This window comes from Sceloporus undulatus, chromosome 8, assembly GCF_019175285.1.
Source record: "Sceloporus undulatus isolate JIND9_A2432 ecotype Alabama chromosome 8, SceUnd_v1.1, whole genome shotgun sequence".
NCBI classification, from domain to species: Eukaryota; Metazoa; Chordata; class Lepidosauria; order Squamata; family Phrynosomatidae; genus Sceloporus; species Sceloporus undulatus.
Genome location: NC_056529.1, coordinates 27547585 through 27569075, shown reverse-complemented (window position 1 = coordinate 27569075; position 21491 = coordinate 27547585). Strand labels below are relative to the sequence as shown.

The 21491-nt window shown below is 42.8% G+C and overlaps 1 protein-coding gene across 2 annotated transcripts in view; it reads right to left on the bottom strand.

The window, feature by feature from the left end:
• FOXK1 (forkhead box K1) overlaps positions 1 to 21233 on the bottom strand; it is a 46597-nt gene extending 25364 nt beyond the window's left edge. For both annotated transcript variants that reach the window (XM_042437415.1, XM_042437416.1), the window contains exon 1: positions 20723 to 21233. In XM_042437415.1, coding sequence (XP_042293349.1) covers positions 20723 to 21150 — 428 coding nt within the window. In that variant the 5' untranslated portion in view covers positions 21151 to 21233. The remainder of the gene's footprint in view (positions 1 to 20722) is intronic.
• Positions 21234 to 21491: the final 258 nt, after the last annotated feature.

The window sequence follows — 21491 nt, the reverse complement described above, 5'->3', positions numbered from 1 at the left end:
AGATTCCAGGGATCAGGCCTGGGACTTTTTGGATACAAGGCACATGTTCACAGCTACTGAACTCTGTCTCTTTCTTGTAGAAAAGAGTGTGAAGAAGGTGTAGATTCTCTGGCAGATTAGCTTATCTTGGTCAATCATGGAGGAAATGCTAGAAAAGAGTCTGCAACAAGAACGAAACACACACCAAAGGAAGTCTGCATTTGTTTTCTAAACCCTGCGCCCCACCCCAGAATGTGGTTGAAAGATTATAAGAAAATTACTTATATTCGATAATAAAGGATGGTGCAAGATGGACTCCTCTACTCTCACTCTATGCAGTGATGAAGATGATGTCTCAAACCAGTCTGTGAGGGAGTTACAGTTCCTCAAAAGAAGCAGACTTGAGAACATTCATTGACTTTCAGCAGTTTTTAAGAGGGAACAATAGTGCTGTGGTCTGGTGACTCAGTGAAGACCGTTAAAAGAACCACCCTCTGAAAGACAGGCATCGTCACAACTTGGCAGCTCTCTGGTGCTGCCCATCAATGGCCGCGCAAGGAAACAAAAGAGGAAGTTCCATAATTGCATCATGCGCCCGTGTCCGATTGCAAAATACCAGAGTCCATTTTACAACATTTCATTCATTCATTCATAACTCTGCGTTTGTGGATAACAGTCATCACTGTGAGACAAAGGCAAGGCACAATATGCCTTGGGGTGGTGGTGGTGAGAATTCCCTGTTCAAAAGTGACAGAGGGGAAAATGCCACAAAACAAAAATGAGTTGAGCGCAACCACTTTTTTGGGGAAGACTGGAATGAAATTGCACATTTGTTCAGACTTCTCTCAATGCACGAATGTTGCAGAGCATGCTCTAAGTGTCTTTCTTGTTAACCCTCATGCTATACATGGCTGGTACCAGAGGAGGAAAAACTCCAAAAGTCAAAGCAAAGTAAGAAAGAAACTCAAACACTAATAAAAGGATGCTATTAAAATTCCAAAATACATACTGTATACTCCAACAAATGTGGATCTAGCTACCTTGCTTCACATTCAGCAGCAGAGGTTCAAAACACACTGCAGAAATAATCCAGTCTAAAACTGCTTTAACTGCCTTGGCTCAGTGCTAGGGAATCCTGGGAGTTGTCATTTATCATGCCTCCAGAGCTCTCTGACAGAGAAGGCTAAATGTCTCATAAAACAAGTTCCCAGAATTCCCTAGCACTGAGCCAGGGCAGTTAAAGTGGTCTCAAAGTGGATTATTTCTGCAGAGAGAGAAAGAAAGAAAGAGGTGGGACAGGAGTAGTCACTCCATCCAGTTGGCAGAGAAACCAGCTGTCACTTGTCTCCTTCCCTCCATAAACTCTTTCTATTTGAGGCAGTCATTACAAGAATGTCACTTGAAGAACCGGTACCCAAATTTGCCCCTGTCTTGCTTTTCCCCACTGTCGCATTGACTAGATTGTAAACTGAAACCGAGACTATCTTGTGTGCATGTTTAAACTTTGTACAGGGCTGGGTACATTCTGGGTGCTTTGCAAATGGCCACTTCTGCTACTTTGAATGTTAAAAGTTATCCACAGCTGGTAGCCATATCCTACAACTTTACTGCCTTTATGATATTTTAACAACAGACTGCCTCTGAGCAAGAAAGTTTTATTATTCATCTCTGCTAGTAAGCTTCCAGAGGAAACTGCTGGCTAGCTACTGTTGAAAAAAGAATACTAGACTAGATAAGCTCCTGCCCAAATCCGCCACAGCAATTCTTGCATTCCTTTTGACTTCTTTTAATCTGATTTATTTATTTACAGTTAACAAAGCAGATGTGTTCCTGGATATGACTTCTTTGAGAGAAGCTTTGTACCAGAGGAAGATATAACCTGGAAAGAATAGAGATGGTTCCCTACAGCAGAACAAAAAAGAGCAGTTCAATAAGTTTCGGCAAACCTTTTATCTACAACTAACAAAATGCACTTGTGAAATGCAACAACTAGATCAAGAAAGCCTTGTATGACAAAAGCATTCTTAATCTTCCAGAGACCACTTCAAAACATCTTCCAAAATGTATCCGGGGACATTTTTCTTCTTCCACCATCTTCCACCTTTCTTGTGACTTTTAGATCTATGCGCACATTGTCTCTCCCTTTTAAAATTCTTGGGGGAACTAGTAAGACAGGCTTGTCTGTTTCTCCCTTTTTCATTTCATGCAGACTCAGTAAGGATTTTTGGAGGACGTTCTGTTTGTCTTCTCCACTGTAGACAGGGACACACAACTACAGTAGGGTTTCCTAGAGCAGAAACATGCTTTCCCCCCCACCTTAAAATCTTCATTGTCTTATTTATTCCAGACAATGCTGCTGCAACCTGACACTGAAAATCTGCGTTTTTCCATTCTCCAACCGGAAAAGCCATTTTTGCATTCCTAAATGGAAATGGAGATAAGGTACCATGTGGAACCATTAAGTTAAGAATACAAGTGAATGGCAAAGGAGGGAACAATAAATGGAAAATAGCAGAATCAAAAAGCACAACAGTGCTTACATGTTGCATAATGCGGTAGCCACAACTTGGGTTTTCTTGCCGATCGATCAACTGTAAAATTGCATGCCCTCTTCTCTTCCTCCCACCCCAAGTGTACATATACAATGGCCACCTTTCAGGACCCAACATCTATATACATGCCAAATATTTCCAGCATTTTCTGTCTAACTCCTCCCAGTCCCTTCCCACTTAAGGACAACAAATGAGCCTTGAAGAATACCCAGGAGGATGATAAACTATGTCAATTTCAGACCCTTGAGAAGAGGAGTTCCTAAGCTTCAGCAGCCCCTCTTAGCTACACCCCAACAGCTGCTTTCAATCCCTAAGAGAGCACTTTGGGTTTAGATATGGGGGAAGAGGAGGAATAACAAAAACATGTAATTACAGCTGTCTCTACTAAAGATACCTTTAGTATGCAGGTATGCAAGTTTTAAAATGATGTACAGTATTACATTTTAGTAAGAACAATGGCCCCATACAGACAGGCCAAAATAAAGCTGCTTTGAGTCACCTTTGGAGGTATGATGTTTAAATGATGCATGTGTCCTAAGAGTCTGGAAGATGAGCCAAAGCTGTGCTCCAGTCCATAGAACCAGATTGTGACTTTGGTGTGGCTTCCAGACTCTTAGTATACATGCATCATTTAAACAGCATACCTCCAAAGTGACCCGAAGAAGCTTTATTTTGGCCTGTCTGTACGGGGCCAATAGTACTGAAGCAAGGTTTATACATCTATATGTCTTGACTAGAGAAAGCTCTTTTAAAAATGTATACAGGTGGCATTATGCACCTGTTAAACTGAATAGAATTAGCTCTTCCATCTCCCTTCTATGCAGGAGAAAATGCAGGGACAAGGGGAGTTTTCTTCATTTATTGATATAGCGTAAAGATGTGCACATATTGACCATTACAAGGCAAAGTATACATTTTTGGTTGCAAGTTGTTATCACTCTCCCATTTTCTTTGGGCCGAACAAAGACCTGTTGCACAAGAAATTAATCCTTCTTCTTGTGGCATCCTGTGCAGATATTTCCTGCAAATGAAAGGATTTTAAAAATTGAAATATACACAGTTGGTGGGCAAGAACATGGAATACTGCTTTAATGGAGAAGCTGACTAATGTATTCAGAGCTTTGCAGGGCACTGGAGATGGAGACATTTTTGGGGACATGTACGTGTGGTTCCCCTTAATTCCATTTGTGAACAAATATGTTCAAGATGGAGGTCCACCAGATTCATACTCTCTATTCTAGGCATTATATATTCTGAAGGTAGAAGACTCCCTAAGTTACCATTGCCCATTTTACAATCACAGAATCTCTACAGCACTGGACCTTTTGTTCTTCAGATATATAATACAAGCATACAGTACTTAGTTTTTAGACAACATACTTAGAAAAGGACTTCCCTCCTACCTAAGAAGGAAGAATGCTTTGACAGATCTGTGGGTAGTGTTTTCTCAAAGTAACTTTAATGTGACTTGGGAGTGAGGTGGAGATTTGGGCAGAACCTTCTCTACAAAGATGCAACTGGTGGCTATTTTTCAGTACAGGTCACAATTAAGAAACTGCAGATTCAAACCTTAGGAGAAGACCAATGATTACTAGCCTAGTATAAATCTATAAAAAATCACTTTCTATGGGACAACATGCAGCATTCTATAACCTAGAAATCCATTCTTCTGCTCAGTCTTAGAGCCTTAAGCCTCTGGCTGCTTGCTGACAATTCCCATGACCACCGGTTATTACTTTGCACATTAAAGCTGATTTCAACCCAGACAAGAAGAGTGAAATAAGGAACAAGACCTGAAGGGAAAGGAACCCTCAAGCCCTGATACTCGTAACGCTCCTAAATCTTGTAAATGTCTCTTGCTATGTAAGCATTAATCGCTTCTGACATTAACAGCTGCTGTCAAAAATCTCTGGGCCCAGAGTCCACATTTGATCGAATGCTTAGGGTTTACAATACAGTTCCTCATAGCATCCAATGTGGGGGGGAAAAGAATTGGGAGCGTGCACCTCCAAATATTTACTTACCATATATACTTGACTATAAGCATGGATTGAAAGCATCCATAACTTGAGGGCAGGTTTTGGGGCCAAAATTATAGGTTTTGATATGACCCATGGATAAGTCAAGGGTAAAACTTAGGGGCATCTAACAAAGGATCTTGAGGATGAAGCAGATTACATTTTTGCCTTTCACCAAGGGATTGTTCTTTTTTTAAATAAGAGTTAAAGTATTTAACATTGAGTTACAGTACTTAACATTGATCCATGGATAAGTTAACTTGGAGATTTGGGGTCAATTTTTGACTAAATTTTCTAGTCTTATACATAAGTATATACAGTACACACTCTTAAATACTGTAATTAATTGGGCTAATAATGGAGAATGATGTGTTGTGCGTTTCCTAATTTGTTGTTTTTATGCATCTTGTGATTCATTTTACTTATAATATATACATATTTTTAAAAGACATCTCAAGTGACCCAGTAAATATCTGGATATCTAGAAACAAGCAATGGCAGAGCACTTGGACAATCACTTTCTGTACTCTGCCTGCCAACCATTCTATGTCAATACATCTTGGTACGGTTGTTTGAACAACGTTTAATAATAAACAGATTTGAACAAGCCTGAGAATAATAAAAGAGGGATGGCTTTCACTGACGACCAATGTGAGAGTTTCAAAGGAAGGATTAGCAAAGTTTTTCCCTTTTCTCCCACACTGCAATTGTTTTATTCCCTATATCACACCTTTCTTTCCTCCACCTTGGAAGTAAGGTGGTTCCCAGAGGAAGGTCTCTTTGCCAGACGTTGAGCAGACATGGCGAACGTCAGCAAGATGTCAGCATCATGCACCCTGAGACCCAGCACTGGGACAATGAGAAGGAGGAAATGCGCATACTGTGTGTCAAAGATACACAAAGAATGGTTTGTGCAACCAAATACAAAACAGAAGCTCGTGTTACTTGGAAGCATTATCAGGATCTTGAGCTCTTTCCACAGCGCACACTCCCCGCAATCTACCTCAAACATTTTTCATAAAAGCAGGCATACCTCAGTTAACAAACCTCCTTACAGTGAAGCCTCTTTTTAGTCTTTTAATGCTCACCCACCTCCCTCTTTTTTCTTCATCCTTCATCAAGCTGGAAGATTTTCTTTAGCAGCATCAGCACTGGGAACATGATGGAGGAGGACTGGAGAAAGTCATTAATCAGAATGGAAACTGCAGTCGAAAAATCGGAAGACTAGGGGTACAGCTACACTGTAAAAGTAATGCAGCTTGACAGCACTTTTAGTGCTGTAGCCCCAGCCTATGGAATCCTGGGATTTGTAGTTTTACAAGAATATTAGGTTCTCAGCTGAACAGTGCTGGTGCTTCACAAAACCACAAAGCCCAGGATTCTTTAGGGCAGAGCCATAGCACTTAAAGTGGTGCCAAACTGCATTATTTCTGCTGTGCAGATGCACCACAGCACTTGGAAGGGCAACTATGAAGGAACTATAGAAGCTCCTGAAGATACTAAAGTGGGAATGGTCAATGCCACTGTATTTCCAATTTCTATGTACAGTTGTGAAACTTGGACAATAAGTAGGAGAGCTGACAACAAGAAAATCAACTCATTTGAAATGTGGTGCTGGAGAAGACTTCTGAGGATACAGTGGACTGCTAAAAAGACAAATCGATGCGTTCTAGTGCAAATCAGACCTGAAGTCTCCTTAGAAGCCAAGCTGACTGAACTGCGACTGTCGTACTTTGGCCACATCACGAGAAGACAGGACTCACTAGAAAAGGCAATAATGCTTGGTAAGGTAGAAAGCAGCAGGGGAAAAAGAAAACCACAATCCAGTTGGGTAGACTCAACCAAGGAAGCCGCGCAAAGTCCGCAGGGCTATTCATGATAGGGAGACTTGGAGGTCTCTAATCCAAGGGTCGCCATAAATCAAAATCAACTTGACCGCAGTTAACAACAACAAATGCTTGGCCAGATATAGTACTTCTAATGATGGGGGAGAGTTTGCAGTTCCACTACTACCCGCCCTCCAGCATTTTCACACTCCAAAGCAGCAAAATGCAACCATTTACAGAGTCCACCTCATAAAGTAACTTAATAGCAAAACCTCCAAGGGAGAGGCACTGTGTTAGCATCTTTGTTGGATACACTAGACTGGTTTAATTGTTATGTAAATTACACTTGCTATGCCATCAACTTTCTCTTAATGGGCCATTCATCATTGCAAAGTTTTCTTTGAAGGAACCAGCTGCTCTCCCTCAGAGGTCTCCCAAAACATCTTAGGTTTCAAAAAAACCAGTGGAATTACCCTGAAGTAAAATGAGAGATAGAGAAATCTCAAATTCACAAACTCATTCCACTCTCTCTATGCATGAAGGGAAGTTAACTAACCATTAAATAGACTTAGAGGTTTGCTAACAGCCTAATTCACAAGTCAGTTAATCCAACCTACCTGGACAACCCAGAGCCAAGGCTGCATATATATTCTACAGATTAAAAAACAGGCACACAGCGCAATTCTACACCAAGGGAAGCCAAATTCTGAATGCAGCATTACACAAGTTAAGTCAACCTGCATGTTGTGGATTTGCATGTATGCATATATGTGGGTAATATTTTCTCCATCTTCTCCTCTGGAAGAAAAAGCAAGACAATTTGAAACTGGATGCAAAATCTGGAGGAGAGACCTAGAGATAATGTACAAATACCCCAAATACGAATAAATGCGACAATGAGCAAATCATGTCAGAACTCTCTCTAGAAGCCATGATGACTCAACTGAGGCTGTCTTACTTTGGCAATACCATGAGAAGATAGGATTCACTAGAAAAGACAATAATGCTTGGTAAGACAGAAGGCAATGGGAAAAGAGGACAACTGCATTACAAGCCAATAGACTCAATGAAGGAGGACCCAATTTGCAAGATCTGGTAATGATCTGGCAGTTGATGATCAGGGATTTGGGAGGTCTGTCATCCATAGGGTTGCCGTAAGAGGAAGTCGACTTAACAGCAGTTAACAACAACTAACAAGATTCAATTTCCAGAGAGTCTCAAATGGAGTTGAGGGTATGCTGAAGGGCCCATGACTTTCAATGGAGCACTGAATCAGGCTTCTTGCCACGTGGCACCATCTTTTGAGGTCTGAATGTATATTGGGATATGTCAAATACTCTCCTGCAGTGATGAATTCAATCAGTGGTTCCCAAATTTTCTTATGTATGCCACCATCTGATTTTCAATACCTTCATACATCTCTCCCTCCTTTTAACTGTTTTTACATCAACTCTTCTGCAACTGAAGATGCCAGTCACGGATGCCGACGAAACGTCAGGAATAACCTCTTCTAGAACACGGCCACATAGCCTGAAAACCCACAAAAAACTACGGATGCCGGCCGTGAAAGCCTTCACAACTCTCCTGTCATCATTTTACTCATCTATCTAGCACAATTTTAAAATTTAAATAATATTAAAGTTTTCATGCATTTATCCAAACTTTAAATAAACTGGAAAAGATGAGAATGTTTTAAACAATGGAAGATGATTTTGATCTGTTTGATAAAATGGAAGGCAGTAGAAGAGGAAGAAGGCACTGCAAGTGGACTGATTTCATCAAGGAAACCATGGACCTGAGATTGCAGGACTGTCGCTATCAGTATCCTTTATGTCTCTCATTCTACAGAGTTGCCAGAAGTTAAAGTCAATTTGATAGTAAAAAAAACACAACCACAACAAACGCCACAGCAACCACAGCGATACAGGCAATAAAACAACAAAAACACAGAACCACAGCAAGTACAACCACAACAATTGCTGCAATCGCAATGTGTATGTGAACTGAACAACGTGGATACCAAACTAAATACTGAAGCTTCCCAACTGTGTTAGTTTAAAGGACATTTTGCTGAGACCATGAAGTGTCAAAGCACAGGCGCTCAAGTATTTAATGTATTTATCTCTCTGCCATGTCAAGCTTAAGTAATTTTGCCTTAAAACTGGGAACAGTATGGAATTTGCACTTTCTATTCCACTTCTGCAACTCCTCTTATACTACTGCTGGCTTATACAAAGCCATAGGCTTAAGTCTTCTTGAAATAAGCAGACAGAGCAGCTTCTGTTACTGAGTTTCCCTGTATCCCTTTTAGGCCACAAACAACTAATAGGTCAGATCCATTCAAGTAAGTTCTGAATGACTTTCTTGGCAAGTTTTGCCTCATTCACCAGACTGTACTAACATTTACAGAAGGCACAGATCGGGACTGGCCCAAGACGTTTTGCTGCCTGCGGCTGAAAAGGCAAATGCTCTACTTCCACCGAAGGTACAGATATACAGTAGTCAAAGCCAGTTATTTTGGTACCCAAACAGAAAGTCTAAAAAGTACCACTTCCTCCTTTTAGGAGGTCAACACAATGAATATAAAATTAAATAGCAATCGATGTGCTACTCTTCCCAAAGGCATTAGAGAGTCTGTTTAAAGCAGCGATGGTCAACTATGTGGGGGACTGGGCCAATTCTACCCATGGATTCCCCCCTCCCATAACAAGCACAAAATATCTCTACTGACCCTTCAAATACATCTGAAAATGGTGGCAGGAAGGATGTCACAGAGGACAATGGTGGTACCAGAAGTAGTACAGGGTTCTGGGGTACTGATGGAAGAGAGGTGAAGGTATTTTTGTATGTTTTAATACCTTTGGGAGACTATCTGCATGATTTGGGGACCGGGAGGTCCCCAAATGGGGTCCAGGAGCCACATGTCCCCACAGACTGCATTATGCCCACCCTGGTCTAACAGAAGGAATAATCCTAGCAAAATGGATATGAACGGCTCAAAGGCACTTTTTATTGTCTCACTGAAAACCAAGAATGTATCCACAGTCATTTTTTAATCAATTGGCCTGAAGGAATGTAAATGCACTGCGCCAGATGTAAGCCTTGAAGAATCCATTTCCCCCATCCTCTGAGCCAACTGCTTCTATGCCATTACACTGCCAATGAGCCTCCTTCTTCTTTCTAAAAATACAGAGGTGGTTCAGAAATTTTTAGTCTGCAAGTTTTGCATCTCTTTGACATATCTTGGGGTGTGGGTTGGGGAGGGGAAGAGAATCCATTTGAGCCACACATCTTGCAAATTGCAACCAAAGGCATGTAGGTAACGCATTCTGTTCAACCATCTCAAGTATGCAACTGAATATACCCCAGGCCAGAGTTCCTTGTCTGCAAAAATGGCAAAATTTCAGCTGGCAACATCCAAGAAAGAAGCTGTTGGTTTTCTAGAAAAGATTCTTAGAAACTGGAGGGGAGAAAATGGACCATCTTCAAACAGTGCATGCTGTGCAAATCCACTGATCTGAATGAGACCTCACCAACGGGAGTTGCCTGAAGCTGTCTGGCAGAACCATGAAGGAAGGAGTCCTTGCTGCCATGCAAAACCATGAAAGAGCTAAGGGAAAAAAACCTCCGGTGTTCCAAAGCACACACAAGACATGTCTCTCGACCACAGATGCCACATTTCCACTCGGAACTAGAGACAGGAAACTGGCTCCTCCACATCTGTGCAGCACTAAGCCAAACAGGGACTGGCTGTGTAATGAATTTCAGGGGGGATAGAGCGCCCTTTGGCTCTGCAAACACAGAACACACAGACATCGCTGGCTTGGAGAAACAGAGTCAGAGAGACAGCCCCAGCAGTACATGAGTACACAACATCAGGTGGTTTGATGTGGCGCTGGGCATCTGGAGTGGCTCATCCCAAAATAAACAGTCAGCTAGAAATGGATGCCCAATCTGCACCCTGCCACCACCGATGAGTCAACCACAAACTAAGGACTCATTCCTCCTCCCCATAAAGTATATTCCCAATTTGGCTTCCCCAATCCCTACAGCTTCCAACAACCATGAACAGAAGAACATAACAAGAGGCCCTGCTGGAATGGATGGGAAATTCAACGAAGATTTCTTTTTCCAGGCTTCAAAGAGCAGCCAGATGCTGCGCAGAAGCAAGACACAAAGGCACCTTCCCTTATGGCTAGTCTACCTGGCCTTCAAAAGCAGGGCTATGAAGTCGGTACAGGTTGAGTCTCCCTTATCTAAAATACTTGGGACCAGAAGTGTTTTGGAGTTTGGGTTTATTTATTTTTGATTTTGGAATATCTGCATATACATAATGAGAGACTAAACATGACTAAACATGAAAATCATTTATGATCTGTATACACCTTATAATCTGCCTGAAGGTAAGTTTATACATACTGTTTTTAATAATGTGCATGAAATGACATTTGCGTACACTGAACCATCAGAAAGCAAACAGCTGCTCATGTGGACAATTTTGGATTTTGGAGAATTTTGGAATTCCAGATAAGAGACTCAACTTGTGCTCCAAACCTTCGAGTCTGGCTTCCCTCTTTTTCTACTGTCCAACTTCAACTCTGATTCCTTCATAAATGGCAAATGTGTATTGATTAGTAATAACAATTTTACTGTAGTAAAATGGTAGCACAAGGCACAATGCACAATCTCTTGCCTTCTGACCTATGGGGATCCTAAGGCAAACCTATCACAGTGTTTTCTTGGCAAGATTTATTCAGAGGTTTGCCATCACCTTCCTCTGGGGCTGAGAGATTGTGACTTGGCCCAAGGTCACCCACTGGGGTTTTTATGGTCAAACAGAGACTTGAATCCTGGTCTTCTAGAGTCCCAGTTCATCGCCCAAACCACTACACCATGTGGGCTACCAATACCAATATAGGAAGCACTAGGAAAGATTTGAGTAAGTCCCTTTGTTCCATTGTTTTCAAGAGGATAAAGAAACCAGTAAGATCAAGCAAAAGTGTTGTTTCCATAGACATGGCACTAGATACAAAAGGATCTTGAAAGGAGTAAAAGGAACATTATTGAGTTGTTTGTTCCCCTGAACACTGTGCAACAACAAATGGAACGTAAGAGGAAAGAATCATTAGAAAATAGTTAAGTACATATCACTTTAGAAATAGCTCTGGCTTTGAACTAGCGGTTATGTGGTCAAAGTAGTTCCTCTGAGAAGAGAGTTTACTGTTTTCTCTGAGCGCATGCACACACATATCTATCCTGATAACATCATTGTAACCACAAGAATAGAGCGTCCAGGCAGCTGCTAAGGTCACCAAAACACAAAAAAGCACAAGTCATGATGTGCAGTGCCACTAAGAACAGTACTACTTAAAAGACTACATCGGAGCATTTAGGCTTTTCCACACACACATACAACCCATAACAAAAGGGAACAGAAGATAGGAATTCAAAACCACCTCCATTCCGGTTTGCACAACTGTTCTTAACATGCTTCCTATAGCACTTCAGTTGTCTACAGCAGTGCTAATCCAAGAGAGACAGTGGCTGGTAGCCCCTGGCTAGTTTCCAGGAAAGGAAGGAACCATTGTACTCTATGGGCCTTAGAAGTACTGGTCAAATTCAGGGCTGAGCAACTATGACAGGATCCAGGTAGAGTCCTCCAAGAGAAGAAATGATCTTTTGAGATCTGGAGAATTAAGAGTTCCAAGACTCCAGGAGTCTGAATTAACCATTAAAAAAACCCACAACTCCCAGAACCTCCTTTCCATCCTGAAACAGGTGATGGGATTGTGGGAGTTACAACCCAAACTATAACTTTTCAAAGTTCTAGTTATACAGTCAGCCCTCCATATCCATATTTTATCCATGGATTCAATCATCCCCAGCTTGAAAATAGTAAAATAAATAAATTCCAAAAAGCAAACCTTGATTTTTGCCATTTTATATAGTGACACCATTATACTATGCCATAGTATTTTGGGGACTTGAACATCCATAGATTTTGGGACCCATGGAATTAAACCCCAGAGGATACCAAGGGCACACTGTATTCATACTCCATGCACTTCTCCTTGAGTGTTAGACTATGACTCTGGAGACCAGGGTTCGATGCCTAGCTTAGCCATGAAACCCACTCAGTGATCTTGGGTAAGTCGCATGCTCTCAGCCTCAGGGGAAGGCAATGGCAAACCTCCTCTGAACACATCTTGCCAAGAAAATCCTGTGATAGAGTCACCATAAGTTGGAAATGACTTGAAGGCAGACAACAACAACAACAACAACAACAACAAGCACTCTCCGGTAGGACAAAACACTGACCCACACAACCTGTGGTCTTCATTTTATGGACCACCTGAGGTTGAAGGAATCCCAGCAAAACCTATTTTTAAGGCCTACACTCCTGATATGCCCCATAGAACGCAGGAAAACCTGGAACTGTTTACCTGCAAGAAGCCAGAGGGCAAATTCCATCCCAGAAGAAAGCAGGGGAAGAGTTACATCACTTCTTTTACAACTCAGAAAAGGAGGGGACTAGAGTTTATTTTGTTTACTCCGATCATAAGCAGTGACTGAGAAGGCATTTTATGGTTCAGGACTCCCCGTTGCATAGAAAAAAACCCTGAAGGAAACCCTCCCCTTTATGAACATCAAAACTCAGGTCTTTACCGCCATTTCAAAGAAAGAGTACAGACAGCTTGTTTTGTCCTCTTTTAATTCGACACAAGGTTTACGTCTCAGGAAAGGAAGTTACAAGGCACCAAAGAAATGTACACAAGTAAATCAAGAGCTTATGGGAGAAGCACAAGAATGCCGCTGGCTTCACAAAAGGATGGGGGGAAGTCGGCTTGTTTTACAAGGAGAAATTAATTACACTGACATAGTCCAAGGGTATCGCCTTCTAAAAAGAAACATTTCAAAGCCCCGATGCCTCCAAGAAAGTAAGTGGCTGGGGATTTATAACTAAATTACTAAACACAAGAAAACAGCCTACAGAGAAACCTATTTTTTAATATAAAAAAGGCATCTATAAAATGTGACAAGAGTTGCAGCCTGAGGTTCTCTGGTAAGGAAGGTGCCCTGTACGTTGACTCCTATCCCACCACCTCCAAGTATCAAGTGCTGAAAACATTAATAATATGATGCATCGAGACAACACTATGTGCGTTGAAAGATATTAAAATGCAATGCCCGAGGGATGATAGGCCATATCCATATGCCAGACGTTTCTATCTTTACACATCAATTGGTCAGTCGAAGAAGCACTGCTTGTCCTCAGAAACAGCATAGTGGTACCTCCAAGCAATGTAAAGATTCTCATGCTCGGTTCACATGGAGCACCAAGACAACATCTTTGTCTTTGAATCTTGGCTAGATACAATGTAAGGGCAGTCATGAAAGAACTAGACAAGATCCTGAAGAGTAAAGATATACAACAAAGCACTACAGTTAGAATCGTCCAAGCCGTTTCATTCCCCATCGCCATGTACAGATGTGAGAGCTGGACAGTGAAAAAAGTGGATAAAACGAAAATCAACTCTTTTGAGATGTGCGTTTCAAAGATATAGCTGTGTTAGTCTGTAGAATATGTAGAGAGATCTTGCAACACCTCAGTGAAAGAAAGAAGTTGGCAGCATGAGCTTTCGTGGACTTAAGTCCACATTCCTCAAATGCATCTGAAGAAGCAGACTTAAGTCTATGAAAGCTTGTGCTGCCAAGTTCTTTCTTTCAGTGAGTTTCAAAGGTGCTATACAAGATCTCTGTACATATTCACTTGAGATGTGGTGCTGGAGAAGAGTGCTGAGGATACCGTGGATAGCCAAAAGGACAAACAAATGGGTCCTTGAACAGATCCAGCCTGACTTGGGAGGCCAAGATGATTAAATTGAGGCTGTCATACTTTGGCCACATCATGAGAAGGCACAACTCATTAGAAAAGGCAATAATGCTAGGAAAGGTGGAGGGATGGCAATGGTCAGAAATGATGGAAACCAAAGTCCAGAACGTCTAGAGGCCCTCAGGGTTGCTTAACTGTCCTTCAGGGAAACCTGTCCAACATTATCACCATTTCCAAGTCATTCCTTCCTGCTCCTTTCCAGGTTCATAGAATATGATGCATCTCTGACTTAGAAGGACACACAATGGTTGCATGGCGCAAAGCCAAGAGAGAACTTGTTTGCACCCCAATGCTCTTCCTTAAGAGAAAGGATATTCTGCATTTTACATACATACACACACACATACATACATATATATATGCATGCATGCAGCTTTTCCTCTCCGCTCTAACTGTCCACTATCAATTCCAATTGTAAGTCCCTTTGGTACTGCAGCAACTTAACACATATTATACACGAATTGGCTTAACATAAAATCATCATGAATAATATACAGTATTAAAAGTACAATTTATTAAAAATATAATTGCAAATGTTTAATTTTTGTTACAAATGGAGCTACAAGGTCCTGCCAGTTTAAGGACCAGGCCAAAACACACACACACAAGAAACCACCAATGTTACTAAAGCAGAGAAAATTATTTTGTCTCCACAGTTTCATGCAGACATAACATACTCACTCCTATTTTTAAAAACCAGAAAAAGCAAGCAGGAATTGCAACGATCTGGCATTGTCCATAAAAGTCTTCTGCTTACATAGTTTTGGGGCAGTAGATATGGGACCACCTTGACTTAAATAATTTATTCCTCACTCTAAAAGAAAACACAGCTGGTCCTCCATATCCACGGATTCTTTATCCATGGATTCAGCCATCGATGGCTTGGAAATAGTCAAATAAAATATAAATTCCAAATAGCAAACCTTGATTTTGCCATTTTATGTAAGGAACAAATTTACTTTCTTTTCTGTTTCCATAGGATCCATAGGATCTGGCAACTCAATCCTATTGGAAAAAACAAGAGTCAGAGGTTCTTATATAGCATTTTACTTTCTTTTCTGTTTCCATAGGATCTGACAAAACAAGTCCATGCTTCCTTGTGTAATCTGTCCATTCTTGGTAAGCCATGGTGTTTCCCCTTCTATTTATCCCAGACAAAGTGTGTCCCTGGGATAGAAAGACAGCTGTTGCTCCTTTTCCATCTGCGGAAACTTTCTCCACCTCCACAATCTGGCATCCCTCAGGAATCTTTCTCTCTCTCTTCCCACAATGAACCACCTACTCCCTAAGGAGGAAAGATATCCAGTACTACCAGACTTGCCTCGGGGAGACTCGATCCTCTAGTTTTTTAATTAGCACCAACCAACTATGCTTTTTAGGATCATGAATAACTGTCTTCCCCAGCATCGTGCAGAAACAGATTCCTATTTCTTCCTGCTAAGATGACACGGTTCTCTCTGATCCAAAAATGAACTCTCTCCTTGCACATCTGCACCACCTTCTCCAGATTATCATTTTCCCCTCCAAGATCTGCTCCAGTGATCTTATTTCAACTAAAAAACCCGCCTCACCCCACACACATCCACACCGCTTCTATTCATCAGGGCAAAAAGGGAGGCAGCCGCCCTGCTGTGAGACCAGTTCTTTTCAGTGCCACATCACTCCAACATTTTTCCATCCCAGCAGGTCTTTGCAAGATCTGGATAATGACTGCCTGAGTTTGCTTTCCCCCCTCTTTCTCTCAGTACTGCAACTCTGCAGGCAAGGAGAGTCTTGTTTCTGGTTTCTCTGTAAACTACTCCAGTGAGGATAACAAAAACAAACCCAGCTTTTTGCACTGAATATAATCGGCACCATCAAGATCAGAAACAATTTTTGCCCCTAGATCCTTCTCTGTGGCAGTTTGGACTGCACTATAACTCCCAGAATCATTTAACTGAGATGATGGCTGCGGTGTTCTGGGAACTGTAGTCCGAAAAGTAATGGTCCAAAGTTGTACTGCAGACCAAATCCCATTTCCACACATCTACTGCAGGGCCTTTTCTCTCTTCCTCAGATGAGGATCTTCAACATAGCATAATGCAGTGGTTCCCAAGCTTTGGGTCTCCAGGTGCGTTGGACTTCAACTCTCAGAAGCTCCTGCCAGCTTGGTCAACAGTCAGGAATTCTGGGAGCAGAAGACCAAAACATATGAAGAACTAAAGTGTGGGAAGCACAGGTACAGTGGATTGAGCATTGGACTGAGGCTGAATCTGCACTGAAGTAATAATGCTATGGCTCCATGCTATGGAATCCTGGGATTGGTAGTTTTGAGAGATATTTTTCCTTTTCCCAGAGAGCTCTGGTGCTGCAACAAACTGCAAATCCCAGGATTCCATACCACAGAGCCATGGCATAATAAACCGTATTATTTCTGCAGTGCAGATTTGGCCTAGGACTCAGGCAGGCCAGGGTTTGATTTTCTACTCAGTCGTGGAAACCTACTAGGGGATTTTAGGCAAGTCATACTCTCTCAGCGCCTAAAAGGCAATGGCAAACCTCCTCTAAACAAATCTTCACAGCCAGTGTGGAGTATGTGCATTGGACTAGGACTCTTGGAGACTTGAGTTTGGATTCCTGTTCCATTCAGCCAAGGAAACCCACTAGACATCAGGCAAGTCACCCTCTCTCAGCCTCAGAGGAAGGCAATGGCAAATCTCCTCCAAAGAGATCTTGCCAAGAAAACTCCATGATAGGGTTCCCATAATCTAGAGCTAACTTGGAGGCACATAACAAGAAAAAAAGCAGCCGCACACACCACAAAATATACTTTCTTCCTTTCAGAGCTGGGCCTTCCCATGTATCTCCCTCTCCTCCACTTACAGCTCTCATATTGAGAGTTATAATTTGATCCAATATTCACCTTCAGGGCCATTTGAAGCATCTGGTGCCCAGCCATAAGATATATGTTTACTACTTAGCAGAAGTGCATCCCTTTTGTTGCTAACTGGAATTGTCAATATTGTTTCATATTGTTGGTATAGACATTCAAATAACCTTTTTTCACATCCTTTTTAAAGGAAAACAAACAAAACGTAAGTGAGCTATGCTACCCTGCCAGGCTACGATTCCATTTTGGACTTTTCTGTCCATATATAGAATAATCACAAGCAAGCCCCCCGTGTGTATGTGTGCGCAAATCCCCTTCAAAGTAAGCACAAGTCTAAATATTTCTAAAACTCAACCAATGCCTAGCAACATTCCCAAAAAGCCCCCCCCCCAAAAAAAAAAAAAAAACCCAGCCCCTATTCTCCGGGGTTTCATTTAACAGCACCATCTCCCCCAAAAACCTATTTGAAATTCGTTTCAAGGCACAACCTGGGATCTACTTGAGTTAATCATAAAGAAGGGGTCTTACCAATGTGCTATCGGAGTTCGAGTTTTGGACTGGGACTTCTAGTTCTAGTGTTCATGGAGCTATGAGCTTCAATGAACATTGCTTCCTCTGACATATAGGCCCTATACAGACAGGCCAAAATAAAGCTGCTTCAGGTCACTGTGGAGGTATGGTGTTTCAATGACGCATGAGTCTTAAGACTTTGGAAGATGCACCAAAGCTACACTCCATTCCTTAGGACTGGAGTGTGGCTTTGGTGCGGCTTCTGGACTCTTAGGATGCATGTATCATTTAAACAGCATACAATCCCCAGATTTCCCTAGCATTGAGCCAGGGCAGTTAAAGCGGTCTCAAACTGGATTATTTCCGCAGTATGTTTTGGACCATTGTGTAGTGCGGAAGGGCCCCTTGTTCCCATCCATCTCCCCAAGATCCACTAAGAGAGACCAAGGTTACCCAGTGGGTTTCGCAGATCGGCGGAGATTCGAACCCTGGTCTCCAGAGTCGTAGTCCAACCCTCAAACCACTGGAAACGACTTGAAGGCACACCATGACCAAAGCATGGGTTCTGATATCAATCAGAGGTCCTGGAACCAAACCCCAGGAGATCCCAAGGCCCCACCATACAGCTGTATGTCGATTCCTCTCTGTAGGATGGACTCCCATCCTCTAAGACAGGGATTCCCAAACTTTGGTCCTCCAAGTGTTTTGGACTTCAACTCCCAGAAGCTTGGGCTTGGGCAGCAGTCAGGAATTCTGGGAGCTGAAGTCCAAAACATCTGGAGGAGCAAAGGTTGGGAATCACTGTTGAGACTTATAAAACTCACCATGCTTATAAGGCTCACCACGTCTCCTCTTCCTTTTGCACCACCAACTCCAGTTCCCAAGACCCAAAAACCTATATACAGTGGACCCTCCACATCTGCTGGGATCAGGGGCACAAGACCCCCGTGAATATGGAAAAACCGCAAGTAACACAAACACCATGTTTTTACCTGAGAGGATGGACACCTCTCTAAGGATCTCTAAGTCCTCCAGTGCATCTCTGTGGTCAACGTCCGACAGACGCTGACCATAGAACTGCACTGGAGGAGCTACAAAGGCCTAGTAGAGTGTCCTCTCTAGGAATCTCTAGGTCCTCCAGGGCAACTCTATGGTCAACATCTGCCAGCCATTGACCATAGAGTTTCTCTGGAGGAGCTACAAAGGCCTAGTAGAGTATTCTCTCTAGGGATCTCTAGCTCTTCCAGTGCAACATTTAGTTAAAGTTGACCATAGAGTAGCACTGGAGGACCGAGATATTCCTAGAGAGAACATATTAATCAAATCCGTGAATAACCAAATCCGCAAATATGGAGGGGTGAGTGTATTCTTAATTCCACAAGAGAACACCTCTCTAGGAATCTCCAGGTCCTCCAGTGCAACTCTGTGATCAACATCTGCCAAAGGTTGATCATCAAATCACGCTGGAGGACCCACAAAAGTGATCTCTCTAGGAACTTGTAGGTTTGCAACCACAACTCTATGGTCAGAGAATTGCGCTGGAGGACTTGGAGGTTCCTAGAGAGAACGTATTAACCGAAACCGCAAATAATCACATCCGCAAAAGTGAAAGCCTCAAATGTGGAGGGCCAAGCGCATTGCTCCCTTCCCCTTAAAATAACCATGGATTGTCACCGCAACTCCCATTGTGTTGCCTGGGGTCAGAGGCACACACAGCGCACCGAACTTCAACTCTCTTAAATCTATTACTATTATACGCTACTTAAAACTTTTGTATTTTGCAAAGCGATTTTTAATCATTAGTATGTTGTGTGTGTGTTTTATAACTATTACAACTATTACGATTATCATTATTATCCTCTGAACCAATCTTGCCAAGACCTTAGGATCACCGTTAAGTCAGAAATGATGTGAAGGCACACAGTCACAACAACAACACTGTAATGATAGTTGTTGTCTAGTGTCTAGTGTAGGGTGGGAATGACTTGAAGGCACACAACCACAACTACATAATAATAGTGTATAGTATGTATAGTGTTGTCTAGTGTGTAGAGTGGAAATGATTTGAAGACACAGCAACATAATTATAATAATGTATAGTATGTAAAGTGTTGTCTAGTGTGTATAGCGGAATTGTTGTTGTATAGTATGTATAGTGTTGTTGTAGTGTGTACAGTGGGAACGACTTGGAAGCACACAAAACAACTATATACTAATAACGATGAAGATGATGATGTTGTTGTATAGTGTGCATAGTGGAAACAACTTGATGGCAGCAGCAGCAGCAACAACAATATTGTTGTACAGCATGTATAGTGTTGTTATAGCGGGAAGGCCTTGAAGGCACACAACAACTACATAATAGTAATAATAATATAGTGTGTACAGTGGGAATGAGTTGAAGGTACACAACAACAACTACATAATAATAAGAATAATAATATTGTTGTGTAGTGTGTATAGTGGGAATGGCTTGAAGGCACACAACTAAATAATAATAATGTTGTTGTATTGTGTTTATAGTGGGAATGGCTTGAAGGCACACAGCAACTAAGTAATAGTAACAATAATAATGCTGTTGTATAGTGTGTACAGTGCGAAAGACTTGAAGGCAACAACAACATAATGACAATACTGTAACAATATTCTTGCTGTACAGTGTTGTTATACTATGCATAGTGAGAAGGCCTTCAAGGCACTCAACAAGTACAGAACAACTGCAACAACAACAACAATGTCGTTATTGTATAGTGTGTATAGTAGAAACGACCTGAAGGCAATAACAACTACATAACAATAACAACAACAATGTGTGGTGTTGTGATGGCGTGCAGAGTGGGAAGGCCTTGAAGCCACACAACAACAATAACAAAATAATAATAATAATGTTGTGTAGTGTGTAGTGGGAACGATTTGAAGGCAACAACAACATAACAACAACATTGTTGCGGTACAGCATGTGTGGCGTTGTTGTGGTGTGCGGCGTGGGAAGGCCTCGAAGCCAAACAACAACAACAACAGCAGCATAGCCATGATGCTGCCAGTGTTGTGTTGTGTTGTGTTGTGGCACTCACTGGGTCGGGAGGCGCAGCTCGGCGGCGTTCCTGCGCTGGAAGGCTCCGTCGACGAAGACGCCGTTCTTGCCGAGGCAGCTCAGATAGAAGTGCGGGGCGCGGAAGGCCAGCTCCAGGTGCCGCCGGGAGATGAAGCTGGAGCGGCCCATGCTCACGTCCACCGAGCCCTGCGAAGAGTTCCGGCCGATCGTCACCGCCGGACGCCGCACCAGGAACTCGAAGTCGCGGCCCAGAAGACGGGCCAGCGGCGCCGAGGAGGAGGAGGAGGAGGAGGCGGAGGAGGCCTCCGGGGAGGAGGAGGCGCCTGAGGCGGGCGAGGGAGCCACGCGAGGCCCCGGCTCCGGGGGAGGAGTAGGCCCTGGCTCCACTGGCGCCCGCTGCAGCTCCAGCAAGGCCCGCGCCTCCACGCCGGCCCCGACTTCGGCCATTTTCCCAGGCAGCGTGTACAAGAAGCAGCAGCAGCAGCAGCAGCAGCCAGCCGCCGCCCGACGACGACGACGACGAGGCCGAAGAGGCCGGCCTCCGGGGCGGAGCGAGCGGGAGGAGGAGGAGGGAGAGAGGGAGGCTTCGGAAGGGCCTAGGCCTCGGAGGCTCTGAGAAGAAGGAGGGTCGCCTGGGGAACGCTTCTCTTGTGTGTTTGTGGCACCTCACGTGTTTGTGTGTCACACTTCGCTCTCCTGTGTGTGTGTGTGTCAGAGAACTCTCTCTCTCTCTCGTGTGTAAATGTTGTATATAGTGTAAACACTCAACTTCACTCTCGTGTGTCTGT